Below are 17897 nucleotides of genomic sequence, written 5' to 3' on the forward strand. Positions count from 1 at the left end.
TACAGTGTAGTAACCGTGGACCAATCCTTTTGTTCAAAGTCTCACAAATCATGGTGATTCACTACACAAAACGTAAGCATTTATGTTTTGAAAAGAACTGACTTTGCTTGCCGCTGGTTCTAATTTGAGGTCACTTACCTGTAGATGCCGTGGGTTGTTTTTTTTTTTCCTCAGCATTTGATAATCTTAGAAAAATGGTGTTTGTGGTTGTGACCACATAGCATCTGCTCTTTATAAAATAGAATTTGTTGCTACTGCCATAAACAGTAGAATAATCGCTCAAGGATCACTTGCAAATAAGATTTATGCCTGGTGGTTTATATAATTCTTTGTATTCCAGAAGGTATAAGCCAGGGGGATCTGAAGCAGGGCATTTCTTAGAACAGGTCAGTAATTTGCTACAGAGAAATACACATCAATTCAAACATGTACAGTATCTTTGTTGTGACAATTATCAGAAACAGAGGTGGTGGGGTTTGTAACAGGCTTTTGCAAAGTGTGCTCTATAGCCACATCACTGGGGATAAAAAAGAAGGCATTTAGTAGATTAAAATAATGTGGTTATAGCTTGTGTTTTGTGGGGTGTCTCAAGGCACCCACAGCTGCTGTAAAGTTAAAAGACATAGAATTGCTACAAGAAACCCCAAAATTGCACGCTGAGCTAGGATGGTCAGAAAACAAAAAAGTTATGTTGGAATGGCGTAGTAGTTTTTGAACAACACCTAGACCTAAACATAAGGATCCTACACCATACAGACAGTGACAGGCTGGTGTCGTTTTAAAATAAATGATCGTCAGGCATGCCACAAGATTGTTCATCTGTTACTCCATCATTTTTATGGTGCCCTGACTCCACCAGGACCGCCCATAAATTAAAACTATCCTTCCCCTCTCTACATGGTATTCTCCACACAGGTAAACTGGGAAAATCACTTCTTTTCAAAATCACAGGTCTCTGGAATGACCTTACTATCCCGCTGCGGAACCTGAGCTCCCTCCATTTATTCCGCAAACAACTAAAAACCTAGCTCTTCTCTAACATGTAATTTCTTTTCCCTTACTTTTCCACTCGATTTATAAACTTATGTAAACCTTTTCCTACCCTTTCTCATTTTTAAGTTCTTGTAAACCGTGCCGAGCTCTACTTCCGTGGAGATGATGTGGTATATAAACTTAAGGTTTAGTTTAGTTTAGTTTAGCTTAGATATCAAACAGTTCTGCAGTAAAGGAAACTTTTGTAAACATTGTGAGACACCTTATAGTCATTAACACACCTGCAAAGCATGATGTCACCTGAGCTTTTAGCTCATTGTGGAGTGCTATCCTTTGGATTCTGAGGCCACTTTGTGTAAGTGTGTGCTGCTAAAAACACATTATTATTGTATTGTACCTGTGTTTAATTGGCATGTGTACAGTTCAGGCAGACAGTAGAGAGAGGTGTCTTAACTGCCAGTTGTACTGTTGTTCAAAGGAATATTCAGAGCAGCTTACAACCTTGGCATCCAAAAAAAGAGATGGAACGATTGTCCAAAATGTTCTGTGATAAGTATAATTCTTACACAGCCAAAAATCATAAATGCAAAGTCAGAAAGGCCCAGATTCTCTTACTGGCCGCCTTAAAAGTGTCCACCGATCGTGTGTCAATCATGCGACAGCGCTGGTTAGAGAACTGCACCTCTGGCAAAGATAGGCACCCATAAATGTAGGCCAGGGTTTCCAAACCTAAATTTACAGTGCCTACCTTTGATGTGAATTGCACCTCTGCAAGTACTTTAGACTGCCTTACGCCACACTTACAGTGGCATTAGGCCCCACAAAGTAGGAGGAGTGTGTGGCGCAGTGGTTGGAGCTTCAGCCTCAGCACCCTGGAGTTGTGGGTTCAAATCCTGCGCTGCTCCTTGTGACCCTGGGCAAGTTACTCAGTCCTCCATAGCCCCAGGTACGTTAGATAGATTGTGAGCCTACCGGGACAGGCAGAGAAAATGCTTGAGTACCTGATTGTAAAACCGCTTACATAACCTTGATAAGCGGTATATAAAAGCCTAATAAACTTGAACTTGAAACTATGGCAATTCCAACGCCAATTTCATAGGCGCTGGCAGGCACCTTGAAAATCAGTGAAAAACGTTGTTTAAATGGCATTTTTCCACTGAGCTTAGGTGCCAACCATCACCTAAAAAAGGGCGCAGTTTAGAGAATCCAGGCCAAAATGTCTGCAATGCTGTGAGCCTTCACTACAAGGCAAAAAGCATTGATGTTATATGACATATCTGAAAAACCTAAGTCCAAGTTTCCAAGTTTATTAGGATTTTTATATACCGCCTATCAAGGTTATCTAAGCGGTTTTACAATCAGGTACTCAAGCATTTTCCCTCTCTGTCCCGGTGGGCTCACAATCTAGCTAATGTACCTGGGGCTATGGAGGACTGAGTGGCTTGCCCAGGGTCACAAGGAGTAGCGCGGGGTTTGAACCCACAACCCCAGGGTGCTGAGGCTGTAGATCCAACCACTGCGCCACACACTCCTCCTAAGTGGCCTAAGTGAAGACCAACAGTAGAAAGAAAGGAACAGCTTGCTCACTCTCAGAGACGAAGACTATTTATCTCAAGTGCCCAAAGTTTACAACCAGAGCATATCGTAGTTGTTTAACTTATATCTGGGCTATCATTGATATTTGTCTTATTTTCTCTGTGAGCTGTGATATAAATTATCTATCTTGTTTAACTGTGAACTATCATTAAAAATATATATAGCTCAATCACACAATGATGTTGCTACTGTTTGCTGAATGTTACTTAGCTCGGGTTAAGAATTATGCCCGGCTTTCATCCCGACGGAAGATCTCCGTTTCGCTCTACTTCAATTATGGAGAGCTTCTTCAGGACAGCAATCAGTTTGATATTCTAAATCAACATAAATTAAAACACAATGTTATCAACTTATTTCACTATTTAAAGAAAGCTGAAAATCTTTAATTCTAACCGTCCCAGAAAAGCTCAAACACACCACCCACCTATCTCATACTACTGCTGTAGCCTGAATAAGCTATAGAATATTATTAGGATTTACCATTGAATTTCTAAATGTTCCTCTACACTTACTGATTTTTAATCGCATGTCTCCTCATCGCATTTAAGTATTTAGAAGATCTCAGACGCTACAAACAACTCAACCAAATTTATAGGTGTATTTTGGCAGCGTCCTAAGTCATATCCGGAAGAAACTTACTTCCGCTAAAAACCGCAAAGAGATCACCCTAGGCAACGGGTAAACTAGTAGATAGAGAACTTATATTAAACTGAGAAAATCTCTGATTTGTATTGTTTATTTTAAATTATGATTAGAAAAATGCTTGCCAATTTAAAGATATATTAAGGCCCTTAGGATGTACAGTCTGAAGGCGGTCTATCCATTTTTGTTCAGTTTGTAATAATTTTTTCACAGCTCACAGAGAAAATAAGACAAATATCAATGATAGCCCAGATATAAGTTAAACAACTACGATATGCTCTGGTTGTAAACTTTGGGCACTTGAGATAAATAGTCTTCGTCTCTGAGAGTGAGCAAGCTGTTCCTTTCTTTCTACTGTTGGCCTTCACTTAGGTTTTTGAGTATTTCTACTATTTATTGAATTGGACTGTATATGACATATCTGACCAGGCCTAAAATATCCAAAAGGTATAGCTTTTCTGACTGTGAATGTATGAAGGAGACAGGGTTACACATTTCAATTACATCTTTGCGATGGATCTTTACCATGAGCGTGAGTCAGAATTCAAGGGGGTGGGCAGCCTGTTATTGACAAGCGATTCAAGGACTACACATTCATAGCTCCCAATTCAAAAGGATACAATGGCTATTTCATCATTATTCAGCAGTTGTATGAAAAGATGGATTTTGGCTCGCTAGTACAGGGGGGTTAAGCTTCTACAAATCAGGCTTGATATACCGAGCATTCACTTTATAGATTTTCTACATTTTCAGCCCATGAAACTTAGCAAGCTCCCACAAGCCATGGGTTTTGAAGACAGCAAAGGGTACTTTCCTCACATTTTAAACACTTGGAAAATCAAAACTATGTGGTGGAATGGTCTTCAACAACTGGTAGGAAGACAATTGGTAGGATGAACTTGGTAGGATGCAACAATTGGTAGGAAGACAGTAAAGGGCAAATGATTCTGCTTTGAGGGGGGCATTATTCCCCTCACCCCCTACTAGTTCTGCATTGTCCCCCCCATCACCCTTCAGTGAGCCTGACACTACCATACACACCCGCTACCCCTCCATGTCCCCCCACTCCTGGGCTTGCCATCAGCTAATCACGGCTGGAGAATCCCCAATAAGCTGATCAGAGATTCCCCTGCTGCAATCAGCTAAACCTGATTCCTCGCTCCCTCCCATCCACCAATTCCCCCAGCCCCCCCAAAGACAGCCTTCCTCCCACTGAGGCTGACACACCCTGACATCCCCATCCACCCACACCCTTCCACACACACCCTGAAATTCCCCCATACCCCTTGTACCTTTACATGAAAAAATTGGCAGGAAGGATGCCCACTCTCTCCTCCCGATGGGGCCACCTCTTCAAAATGGCAGCCCTTCCCCTCTCCCAGTGTATTTTGGGATGCACTGGCAGGGGCTTGAGTATTTGATTGGCTATGGCATCTAAGGCCCCTCCCAGTGCATCCCAAAATGCACTAGGAGAGAGAAGGGTTGCCATTTTGAAGAGGTGGCTCTATCAGCAGGACGGAGTGGCAACCCTCCTTCTTATTTTTTCATGCAGGGTATAGGGGAGATGATGGGGGTATGTGAAGGGAGTGGGGATGTTGGGGTTTGTGTGAGGAGATGCAGGGGGGTGAAGGAGTCAATGCGAGGAGTGCTATCTTTGCAGGGGACTGGGGAGGATCATGGGGATCCCACAGTACATTTTAAGAAAGTTGATTGGTTGAATGAGAAATGATACTTGTATTTACTGTATTTACCAAATTTCATCCTACCAATTGTCTCATCCTACAAAATGTCTTCCTACCAATTGTTCTACGAATTGACTTCCTAGCAATTGTCAGAATCCCATGGTGGAAATGCCTGAGGGAAAATACCATGGAGTTGAGAGCATGATGCTTAATGAGAAAGAGGCTTTCACATGATGGTGCAGCAAGAACAAGAATAGGATGTTTGATTTACAAAAACAACAGGACTTTTACTGCTTGCTGGATGTTCATATTTTACAGCAGGCCTGTGACCTGTACAGAGATGAAATTATGAAAATGACAAAGAGGGTTATGGAGGTAGAAGTACAGTAAAAGAAATACTGGGTGGTGAGGCTGGAACCCTAAAGAACTGTGTAGATCAATTTCTGTACATGACACTTACTTCCAGATTAATGTATTTAAAACCTAAAATGATAGATCTTCCATCGCACGATGACTACCATCAACAGTCCATGAGATATTCAACCACTAATAGCCAGTGATTGACGTACATCGAGGACAAGGAATATATACCTATCAGGTACGCTTTAAGGGGTAGTAAAGTGCAGGTAGGGGACTACTTTTTTGATGACTACACCATCGTTATTAGTGAGCGCACAGTCTTTGCCTTTAATGGGTGCTTTTGTTACAGCTCTATATGATTTGTTACAATTCTAAGAAAAAAGAATCCGCTAACAGGCACCTCCAAATTTCTCAGCTACAAAACACAGTTCAAGACAAACTACCTAAAAGAGAGCCACATGCTTAAAAAGATTCAGAAGTGCATGACAAGAGTTTTGGTTCAAAATTTTAGTATGTTGCTCTATGGCTCATGACTTGTCTATTGTACTTGATAATACTTGCTAACAGTATATAAATTATTGCTCTATAATTTTGTTTGTTTGTTTGCTTACCTGTAACCTTTTTCCAATTAATAAACAAGCTCAGTAGCGGTGAAATATTTTTTGGGGATGTGTGATCAAGCCTTTGGTTAAACAAAAGCAGAGAGAAATAGAGAGATTTGAGAATATGGTGTTTCAAATAAGCTGTAATAGCACAGATGGGTTATGTGGGGAGAGGGGGGGAGGGGAAAGGGGTGAGGGAATAGGGGATAGGGTGGGGCAAGCTAACTCAGGAGTTTAAAACCAGCAAGCTTTGTGTCTGTGTGCAGAGAGAGAAATCCCAATCGCAGTGCACAGACAGGGGTTGGGCTTTTCTTGTCCTAAATGAATATTGTAGCTCTAACAGACGTCAGCCTTTTTGGTAACTAACTCAGGACTGGTCAGAAAAAAATTTAAGAGTTTTAAAACCAGCATGCTTTGTATCTGTGTGTAGAGAGAGAAATCCAATCACAGTGCACAGATAGGAGATCAAGCTTTTTGAAATGCGAGAGAGAAAATTTGTTTTGCTGTTTGTCTGCTGTTTTTATTTTATTTTTTTACACAGAGAAACATGAGCTGCGTTTAAAAAAATTAAATTTTATTTTTTCCTGAAAGGAAGGTGTTGACCCTGAGCAATTTTACACGTTGCAAAAAAAAAAACCAGAGGCCTAAAAAAACAAGCTGGGAGAGGTGAATAGCTAAAAATAAAAAGAAAGTACAGTGCAGGGAAATTTCTTTAATAAGACATTATCTTTTCTGCGGCTCTCCAAGTACCTACAAATCCAAAATGTGGCTCTGCAAAGGGTTTGAGTTTGAGACCACTGGTCTAGGAACCTGCTTCCAAAGCTGGGTCAGTTCTTCACCTCTTCTGGGAACTGGCAGCAAGGCTGGTACTGGATATTGACTTGTTACACTGGCTTCATCTACTGTTGGAAACTGAACTGAATTAAAGCTGCTCAGCCAGGCAAGTTCTTCACATTGTCCTAGTGTTGGAAGCAATGACTCAAACTGAATATTGGTCTGAAACCACGGCTTCAACTGCTGATGAAAATTAAACTAGCTGTATACCCATGGAGGGGCATTTCCGATAGGACCTGTAAGTCTGAGGTTGGATGTTATGGGCAAGATGTCCACAAACTCAGCAGAAAAAAATATCCATTATCAAAACTGCCAGATGTCTAACTTTTATTTTTTGAAAATGACCTATGTATAAGTTTTGGTCTTTAGGACGTCTAGCTTTATTGGCCATAAAAACATTCACGTGTAAAATTCACAAAAGCAAGTTTTCTAAATGTACCCAACTACCTTGTCCGATTGCAACAGAGGAATTCCCATCAACTGAACCAGTTTTGGGTATTCCTGCCTTCTCAGCTGATGGGGATTCCCCCTGCCAGTATTAGCTGAGCTGCGGAGCCCTACACCCTTCCCCTGACATCCCCCTGACATCTCTGGACCTCTCCCCCCCACATCCCCCCATAATATCCCAACATTTCTGGACCCCCAATATCCCTGGATTCTCCCCCTACATCCCCCAACATTTCTGGACCCTCCCTAACATTCCCCCACATCCCTGGACCCCTGGACCTTCCAAAGACAAATCAGCAGGACAGAAGCCCACTCTCTCCTGCCTACAGGGCTGTGTGCTGAGAATGATGGGCCTTACCCCTCCCAATGCATCTTGAGATGCTGTGGGGGGCCTAAGGCCCTGATTGGCTCAAAATAGTGATAGCTAGAAGGAAAAGGTTTCTTGCAGTATTAATAGGCTAGTTCTCTTGGTAAGCAAGTTGTGGTTAGATTTCCTTGTAAATGAGTGGTAACTTACCAATCCCAAAATTATGTCTTTTTTAAACCATTACAATTTTCTAATTTTCTTGAAAGCAAAAAGCAATTCCAAATTACTAGAGAATCTCAGGTTCCATCTTAAAATCCAGTTGAAGTGTCTGAAGATGTTTAATTGTATTTGAAGTTATAATTGATATAATACTTATTATTTAGATAAGGGGAAGTTCAGGTATAATTTCCTTATGTACTTTTCATTTTTTTATTATTCTCCATTTTTCCTTTCTTGGATCTACCTTCATAGTTGTTCTACCGGGGTTATATTGGTATTGATATTGAGTAGTGAAGTTCTTATTTGGGCTTCTTTTTTTTTTTTCATTTTGTTTTAGTTTCCTGAATATAAACCTATTGCTAGTCAAATGTTTTATTTGATGTAATTTGAAATATTATAAAAATTAAAATATATATAAAAAAGAAGATTGTAAGCAATACGACCACATCACATCATTTCTGCAAAATCTTCACTAGAAGCTAGAAGGATGCTAGGGTGCAAAGGAAGGTGTATGGCCAGTAGGAAAAAGGAGGTATTGATTCCCCTGTATAAGACTCTGGTGAGATCTCAATTAGTATAATTCTGGAGACCACAGCTTCATAAAGATATAACAAGGATGGAGTCGGTCCAGAGGAAGCCTACTAAAATGGTGTGTGGTTTTTGTGATAAGGCATATGGGGACAAACTTAAAGATCTCAATACATATACTTTGGAGGAAAGGCGGGAGAGTGGAGATATAATAGAAATGTTTAAATACCTAAGTAGCATAAATAAGCATGAGTCAAGTCTCTTCCCTTTGAAAGGAAGCTCTGAAATGAGAAGACATAGGATGAGGTTAAGAGGTGATAGGAGTAATCTAAGAAAATACTTTTTTACAGAAAGGGTGGTAGATGTGTGTAACAGTCACCCAGAAAAGGTGGTGGAGACAGAGATTATGTCAGAATTCAAGAAAGCCTGAGATAGGCACTTGGGATCTCTTAGAGAGAGGAAGAGATAATGGTTACTGCAGATGGGCAAATTGCAAGGGTCATTTGGCCTTTATCTGCCATCGTTTCTCTGTTTCTAAAATGAAACTACTATGGGATGCACTCAGGCATCCTGTGGTAGTTTTTTGTTTGGCGTGCACTTTCCACATGCTAAAATAATATTTTTTTGCACAAGCTGTGTTCAGGGGCAGAGAGTAGGTGTGATCTGTGCTAATTAGTTAGGGCAGATATATTGCTTTGTGCTAACAAACTGGAGCGGAAATTAGTGTTTGGCCATTAATTCAGAAAATGGAAAATGCAGCCATTTTACAGCTGCACTAAAAGTGGCCTCAGCACGCTGGAAACACGCTAATTATAATGCAGGCCAACTTATAGTGTAGCATATTAAAAGGGCCCAAGGTGTAGTAAAAGGAAAACTTTACCATACTTTATTATGGGAGCCCTGTAATTCTTTAAAATCATAAGAATCCATTTTTAATTTTGCACATACAGATTTTCCCCCTCTTCTACTAAACCGAGCTAGCAGTTTTAGCGCCAGGAGCCTGTGCTGAATGGCCCGCGCTGCTCCCAACGTTCATAGGAACTCTATGAGCGTTGGAAGCAGTGCAGGCCAGTCAGCGCAGTTTAGTAGAAGAGGCCCTTTGTTTTTTTACTTCAAACTTGTAAATTTACAGGATTTCAGACATTCTGCCCTTCAAATGTATACTGCATGGTAAGATCTGAGATTTCTTCATGGAATAATTAATTTATAACAGATTGTTTTAAAGCTGTGAGGTCTTGATAAGAAAAATCATATAGAAACCTTTCACTCCAGGAAAACTCAAGTAATTTAGGGCTCCTTTTACTAAGGTGCACTATGCGTTTTAGCGCATGCTAAAAGTTAACACACCCATTATAAGTCTATGGACACGTTAGTGTTTAGCGTGCACTAAAACGGTTAATGAGCGTTTGCAAAAGAAGGGGTTAATGAATGATAAGATCATATAAAAAATTAATCATTCCTAGTTCTAGACCAAGATGCCAGTTTCTATTAGGAAATGTGTGGCGTAGTGGTTGGATTTACAGCCTCAGCACCCTGGGGTTGTGGGTTCAAACCCCGTGCTGCTCCTTGTGACCCTGGGCAAGTCACTCAGTCCTCCATAGCCCCAGGTACGTTAGCTAGATTGTGAGCCCACTGGGACAGAGAGGGAAAATGCTTGAGTACCTGATTGTAAAACCGCTTAGATAACCTTGATAGGCGGTATATAAAATCCTAATAAAACTTGAAAACTTTAAAGAATAAAACAATTACTTTTCTAGGAAATGCAGATGAAAATAATTAGCTAATTGTGCCCAGGGAATTAACAGAGAGAGAACTCTGTACTGACTTTATGTATGTCAAGTTTTCAGTGTTGTGGCCAAGATAGGACACCATTAAGGATATTCTTTTTTTAGTGCATGTTAGATTTGTTGTTGTTCTTAGGTGCCACTGAAGTAGTGTCAACTATGGATAGCTGCCTGAGCTGTGTTTGGTCTTCGGTCAGGAGACTACTAATTTACAGTGCAGAATCTATCACATTAATGGCTGATCTTCCTCTTTTGCATTGACCTTCAACTATGCTAAGCACAATATCTTTCTCTAATGATCTTTCTCGTCACACAATGTGTTCAAAGTATGAAAGCTGAAGTCTTGTCCTTTCAGTTTCTGAAGAAAGCTTAGTTTTGATCTCTTTCAATACTAATTGGTTCTTCAGGCAATCCATAGTATAATGCTGTATTCTTATCCAGCTCCATATTTCAAAGGCATCAATCTTAATCCTATCTTGTTTCTTCAATTTTTACATCCATATGACATAATTGAAAATGCCATGGCTTGGACTAGTCAAATCTTTGTATGTAAAGATACATCTCTGCATGTGAAGATCTTGTCTAGGTCCTTCATACCCATTCTGCTAAGACTGATACATTGTTGGATTTCTTGACTACTTGTTGTTTCATCATTGATCCAAGCAGATTAAAGTAATCTATTATTTCTATTAATTCTAATCAGGAATAAAATTTGTGATTTTTTAAGTTATTAGTATCTTTGTCTTTGTCATATTAAGAGGAAGGCCCATTTTGAAACTGTATTCTTTGATCTTGCTAATTGCATGTTTCAGATTTTCTTCACTTTCAGCCAGTAACGTAATATCATCAGTATAATTAAAGCTGTTGATGAGTCTTCCACCAATTTTCATACTTCAGGTTTCTTCTTACAGTCATGCTTCCCTGTTAATATTCTCTTTGCCAATTTTAAACCATTCTGTCATTCTCTTTGAGCTATTGTTTCTTGATTGTGCATAAGAGCTGCAGTATGCAGATGACATCACTTTAGTTTTTCCCCTAACAAACCTATCTCCTGAGACAAAGATTCACCTGGCATTCATATTAAAGCAAATCGATCAATGGATTGAAACTCAACTCAGAAAAAACCAAATTCTTCCTAGCTAGCCCGAATGACAAACTCAAAGACTTCAATTTCCTTGAATGGTCAAGTCTATCCTATTGTCAACTCCATAAAAATTCTGGGAGTAACCCTGGACCGTCACCTTACTCTTGAAGCGCACACTGAGCTATTGATTAGAAAAGGCGTCTCGACTCTATGGAAACTAAGAACCATCAGAAAGTACTTCGATGCAACTTCATTCCGTTTATTGGTGCAAGCCTTCATACTAAACTTAATCGACTACTGCAACATCATTTATCTGGGATCTTTCAAGAAAACTATTCAAAGACTCTGAATCATCCAAAACTCAGCCGTCCGACTTATCTTTGGCATAAAAAAATGGGACCACATAACTCCCTATTACCAAAATCTTAATTGGCTGCCCCTAAAAGCAAGAGTCCTGTTTAAATTTGCCTGTCTTTGTTTTAAATCTATACTTGGCTCGGCCCCCACATACCTGGTCGCACATTTCAAATTGGACTGCCCCAGCAGACCTACACGCAGAGTCCACATGTTCACCCATCCATCAATAAAGGCCTGCCAATACAAAAGATACCTAGACAGAACACTTGCTTTCCAAGCAGGCCAAATGAGCAACTGGCTGAGCAACTTAATAACGCACTCTTCCTCCTATCTAAGTTTTAGAAAACTAGTAAAAACAAACTTGTTCAACCGATTTGTAACCTAATTGCTCCCATTGCCCTATCACTTTACTCCATCTGATTTTTACCACGATCTCTCATTCCCGCTCTGTTCTCTGCCTACTTGTATTGATGTCTGTCCAGTGCCCCTATTCTCGCTGATTGTTTGCAGCATGTTCCAGCCCTCCTATCCCTGTATCCGCTTCATGTACTTTAAAACCTTACTTTGTACTTATCTTCACTGATTGTCCAGCTCCTCTTATTGTAAACTGCCTCAAACTACTACGGCTTTGGCGGTATATAAGAATAAAATTATTATTATTAATGTGGCTCAGAGATTTTCATGATATATGCACTCACAGGCATTGGTGCATTCAATAAAATGCATCATCCTACTGGTACTCTCATTTTTTCAAGAACCCATCTCACATCCATGGTGCTTCTTGTTCCATCAAGATAAAAGAGTCATGAGGGAAAGATGTTCCACATCTTTTCCTCATGACTCTTGTATCTGGATTGCTGTCCCCATTGTAGAAGGCTGTCTGTCTCTTAGGTGTGTCTCTTGTTCCTTGCCATCACGTAAAATTTGTAGCACATCCTGCTATAAATATTTTAGTCTGGTAACCTATGAATTAACAATCTAATGTCTGGTAACCTATGAATTAACATGCATTCAGTGAAATTTGATGCGTTACAAAATTAACATCCTAGGGTCTTACAGCTGGATGGTCTTTTATTTCTCCATTTTCCTTGTAAATGCTTAGTTAAGACAAGTGATATGAATTATATCTTTTTTGAACTTCAACAATTAAGGCCTCATTTTATGAAACTGCAATAGCAGTTTCTAGCGTGGAACTCAGTGAGCATCGGGAGCAGTGCAGGCCATTCAGCACGGCTCCACGCACAGTTTCTTAAAAGAGGAGGTAAATGTTTTTGACAAATCTATGGAGAGTGATCTTTCTAGAACCCAGGAAAATGTAGCTGAATCCCAGAATCATAGCGAGCTTTTTACTTTGGAGGGAGCAGACTGTGTAAAAAATAGATGCTAATGCAAGTAAGTCTTTAAAACCACATAGGTGTTGTTCTAGTTGGAAATCTGTTTGGAGGAGCATCTGCTCCCCTTCCATCTCCCTCCCCTCCCCCACCCAACAACTGTGTCTCTGTTGAACACTTGATAGAAGTTAAGTTCAGTGGCCTATCTGGATATTGGATAGATAAGTGTCCTCATTAGTCCTATTGCCTTATATTAAAACAAACAAACATATTTTTACTTGTGCTTGAATCCCCTTTTAATTGTGAACTATTGGAAATCTATAATTTAAATATTTATTATTAATATTTTATTTTCTATGTCAGTTTTCAGTTATAGTTTTTCCTTTTCCTTTCAAGTGTATTATTCTTGTAATATTACTTTTAAACTTATTAAAAAAGAAAGACCTAATGCACATCAAAAAGAAGTTATTATAACAAATCTGTGAAATGAACTAACAAAAACACCTGAAAATTTAAAAGAAAAATAAATTCTAAATGAATTGTGGCTTTCTTTGCTTGATTTAGAAGTAGTATGCTATAACCTTCTCTCAGGGCATGAAGATGAAGTGACTTGTCCAAAACAAGTGAGATTTGCATCCTCTGGTGGGCAGGTCCTAGCTACAGGATTACTTCCTACTTCCCTCCTTTATGAAGATCTCCCTCCTCCAAAGCAGCACAGGAGCTGCCAGACTAGAAGTAGGACTTCTCTGCAATATCCCTGTAATCATGACTTATGGCTACTAGGCTTCTGGCAGAAAACTTTTCTAGGAACCTCAAATCCCAGCGATGCTAGAGGTCAAACAATGCTCCTTGGCAAGCTTCAATCTAAGGTTGAAAGTTAGAAAACTTCCAGTGCCTTCTATTCCCCATGGCAAACCATGGCCATATCAGCAAAAACAAAGATATTGTTTCAGGATGTCCTCAACTTACTCCCACAGTGGCAAATCGAAAAGGGAGCATAAGCCGGTGGGTATCATTAGCCTTCTACTGGATTTGTCTCTATGGGAGTGAGTTAAGTATCAGAGAATTTAGTGAGGTATCTAGGAGAAAAACTTATTTTAATTGAAGGGATAGAACATGTCACAAGATGAGGTTAAGAGAGCAATGGGGAAGTCCACTGGCCCATCGGGCAATGGAGGTCCTCTAGTAAGGGCTTCTTTAAGCACATACCACTACCAGCATTCAAAAGAGGCTATAGGGCAAAGAGCAAAGAAACAAGCATTTGTTTTTGATGAAAACAAGCCCCTACAAGCCTTTTCACATACTTGTTTTTGCAAATGTATTATTTAATGAGGTTCTTTATATCCTTTGCATTGTAGCAGCTCATTAAGGTCGACTTTTCATAAACTTCTGTACATCTTAGAATTTACAAAAGTGAGATTCATGAGGAAAATAACACAAAGCAACATGTGAGACCCATTTGTGCATAGTCATGTTGCATTTTAACATATCATCCTCATAGTTTTGAAAATCTAATCTGCTTGTGTTGTTTTCCAACTTGCCTTTGGCAATGCCTCCACTTCAGCTGGATAAAAGTATGCATATTTAGTAATCCTGCAATGATTTTAATGATTTCATGTAAGGAAAATGTTCAGTCTGTTCACATGGTAAGTTTTCCTGTCTAAATTTCACACTATTGTATTTAATAATGGGCTATGCTTAAATTCATATTACACTGTATATAAAAACTATAGGGGTCAATATGCAAAGCAATTTAACTGGTCAGAAATACTCCTGGCTAGTTACATCACTTGTGCAGTGATATCCACTGAAATTCAGTGGCACTTAACTGGTTCATCCCACTAAACTGAAAGCTATTTTGTGGGTGGTCCAGGGACGGAGTTGTTTGTCGGCATTCTAGGGGCAGAATTGGCACATTTGTAGTTAAATTACAATATTAAACACTTAACTGCCTAAGTTAAGCAGACAAATTGGACCACTTTTATGTGATGTCACTTTTGCGGTTAAGTGCTGGATATCATTCTTAACCACTTAAGAGATAGCTGGCTGCTTAAACCCGGTTATTCCATGCCAGTGCCAGGACATGGTCCAGCATTGAGTGTCCAGGAATAATGCCAGCAATGGCTATAAAAAAACAGTCAAACAAAAAAGGCAAGGGTGGTGTCTTTTCAACCAGTGGTAAAGGCTTTCTTTAACAAATAATAATCCCGACAAGGATCCCTGTTTCAGCGTATTCAAACGCCTTCCTCAGGGGACACTGCGGTGCTCAATCCTTTTATTCACTCAAGACCAGAAACGTACGTGCTTCAACCGTGAGGCCTGCCTCAAGGGTCAAAGCCGCTGTGTGCAGGGACAGTTTCTTGTCTCTACTTGTCTTTCACTTTCGATCCAGTGGAGACAAGAAACTGTCCCTGGTTCTGTTGAATGTTCATGAGCTATTTGAAATCATAACTATATTACAGAACTACAATGTTAACTATAAAACTAGCACAATCAGAATGGTGCACAAAAAAGTGTCTTTCAACTCATCTGATAAATCCAAATGCCTTTATTCATCCAAAATTCATAAAATGACTCTGCGACTCGACATGCGCATGTTTCGGCCCAAACGGCCTGCCTCAGGAGTCTTATAAGTCTTCAACTGTATAAAAAAAAGTGCACAATCTCACTAAATGCTGCTTTGGAGAAACGTATCGCGTTATCAAACGCTGCGACATTGCTGCAAAAGAAAGTTTTGTTTCCCCTTGTTTTATCCAAATGTAAAACTAGAACATCACCAGCTCTGTATTTTCTTATGATCAGGTTCTACAGTAATTAACATGTTTGTGTTTGTCTTTGCTAGCTCTTTACTGTAGTACTCCAGAGTCTCCTCCTCATGGATTCATTGTCAGCCAGACAGGTGGGCATTTGAACAGCTTGGTTCGCTGGGCTTGTGATCGAGGATTTAGGCTCATTGGGAAAAGCACTGCTGTCTGCAGAAAGTTTCCATATGGATACTATGCATGGGATGCACCAGTCCCAGCCTGTCAAGGTAAATATACAAATTGCAGATCTGACATCAAGCTATTACAATCAAAGAGATACAATAGAACATCTGTAAAAATAGCAAAATCAAGGCTCCATAAATAATCATAGCATATTGATCTACATATGTGGAGGGTGCCATCACTAAGACTAGACATAAATGAACAATAATGATATATCCATGAATAATGCCAGTATTCTATCTGTGTACTATTCTATAACATGGTGCCTAAATACAATAGCTTGTACTTTGAAGGTGGATATACACATTGGGAGGAGTCTGGGTAGATGGAGTACACAGTTATGTAGGGGTTTTTGCAATCTATACATTTATACTAGCATAATGCCTGGTGTGAGTGTTTACAACTAAAATAAAGGTGCCTATTTGACTTGTTTTAGCATTCTATAAAAAAAATGTAGGTGCCTACTTTCCTTTATAGGATAGGAACCAAATAGGAGAGCCCCCCCCCCCCCTTGGTGGAAGATTAGCTGCCTAGCATGGTATAGCGAGGGTAAGAGGCGCCTGGGGAGATGGCACCCCCTGCGCCCTCCTCTCTGCCCCCCTTTTCCTTTTGCAACTCCCCCGCTCCTTCCCTGTCCCCTATGCCACACTCGTGCCCTCCCTTCCTCCAATACCTCTTTAAATCTTTGCCAGTGCGAGTAGTTTCTCTGGCCTGTTGCACCAGTGTTGGCTTTACCTCTGACATCACATTCTGGCCCCGAGACCCGGAAGTGATTTCAGAGGGGAGCCAAAGCAGTTGTTTGCGCTGGTGAAGATTTAAAGAGATTCCGGGGAGTGCATGAACGTGGCATGGGGTGGCGGAGAGGTGGGACGCCCTCAACAAGACGGCGCCTGGGGCAGTCCACCCCCCCTTCTTACTACACCACTGGTGCCTACATTTAGACATTTGCATGGTGTTTATGTACAGCGCCGTGTGCATCTACTAGTGCTATAGAGATAAGTAGTAGTTGTGCTAATTGAAGCCTGTTCCATGATTGAAATTAACATCTACTTTTGTTTAAAAAATACTAGCATAACAAGAAATAAATGTGCTCCCACAGTCTATGCAAATATCCTCATTGTTCTTAAAATATTCACTTTAAATGTAGATATATATTTTCCTACCGTGTACCCAGAATGCTTCCTTTATATCAGTCAAAAAAATCACTTAAGAACAAAACAATATTCGGTTTATCCCCAAGCTACATCTCCCCTCATTTCACCCTAAACCACAACACTAAGAACTCCCGCAGAATTCAACTCTTCGCCTACCCCTCCCTAAAACTATGCCACTCAAAAAAATTCCTTGACAAAACCTTCGCCTTTCAGGCCGCCAAACTAAACCCATGGCTAGCCCAAATGGTCCTCAAGGCCCCCAACTACCTTGACTTTAGAAAATTACTCAAAACCCACCTATTCCAAGACCAGGACCCTTAATACCCCTTCATTAACCTCCACCTCTCCCCTAATGAACCCCCCCTGACTCCCCCCTCTCCCCCTTACTTATCTTCGCTGTTCGCAACTCTGATCAATCTTGTACGGAACCAATTGTAACTCTGTTTAATTAATGTGAACCGCCTAGAACTCATCTGGGTATGGTGGTATACAAAAATAAAGTTATTATTATTATTATTATAAGGGTTGTCATACTGGATGAGACCAAAGGTCCATCTAGTTCAGTATCCAATTTGTAGTAGTGGTCAATCCAGGTCACGAATACCTGACAGAATCCTCCAAAACTATCAAGATTCTATGCAGTTACTTTCTCCAGGTCTACCTTCATAATGTTTTTTGGCACACATTATTTTAATTTCTTGTATATCACTTGCAAGCCCAAAGCTATCAAAATGGTGCAGTGAGTATTTTTTCTGTAGCTGAAGGGCTTACAATCTAGTTAGAAATTCTAGGTTAATAGATCTCTAATAAGTTTTTAACGGGCCCTTTTACCAAACAGTGGTAAAACGTGATCTTAGTGCACTCTTATGTGAGTCATTCCCATGCGCTAAAGCCATTCCTACTGCTGGGGTAAAAATGACCAAAATTCCTATTTTTGGGAATTAATGGCCATGCACCAAATTTTCCATTATTGCATGGCCATTAAAACAG

At 40.1% G+C, this 17897-nt stretch overlaps 1 protein-coding gene across 1 annotated transcript in view; it reads left to right on the plus strand.

The window, feature by feature from the left end:
- Nucleotides 1-17897, plus strand: part of CSMD3 (CUB and Sushi multiple domains 3) — a 1852015-nt gene that overhangs the window by 1607470 nt on the left and 226648 nt on the right. The window contains exon 50 of the mRNA XM_033933128.1: nt 15609-15797. Coding sequence (XP_033789019.1) covers nt 15609-15797 — 189 coding nt within the window. The remainder of the gene's footprint in view (nt 1-15608; nt 15798-17897) is intronic.

The sequence above is a fragment of the Geotrypetes seraphini genome, chromosome 2, assembly GCF_902459505.1.
Source record: "Geotrypetes seraphini chromosome 2, aGeoSer1.1, whole genome shotgun sequence".
Classification (NCBI taxonomy): Eukaryota; Metazoa; Chordata; class Amphibia; order Gymnophiona; family Dermophiidae; genus Geotrypetes; species Geotrypetes seraphini.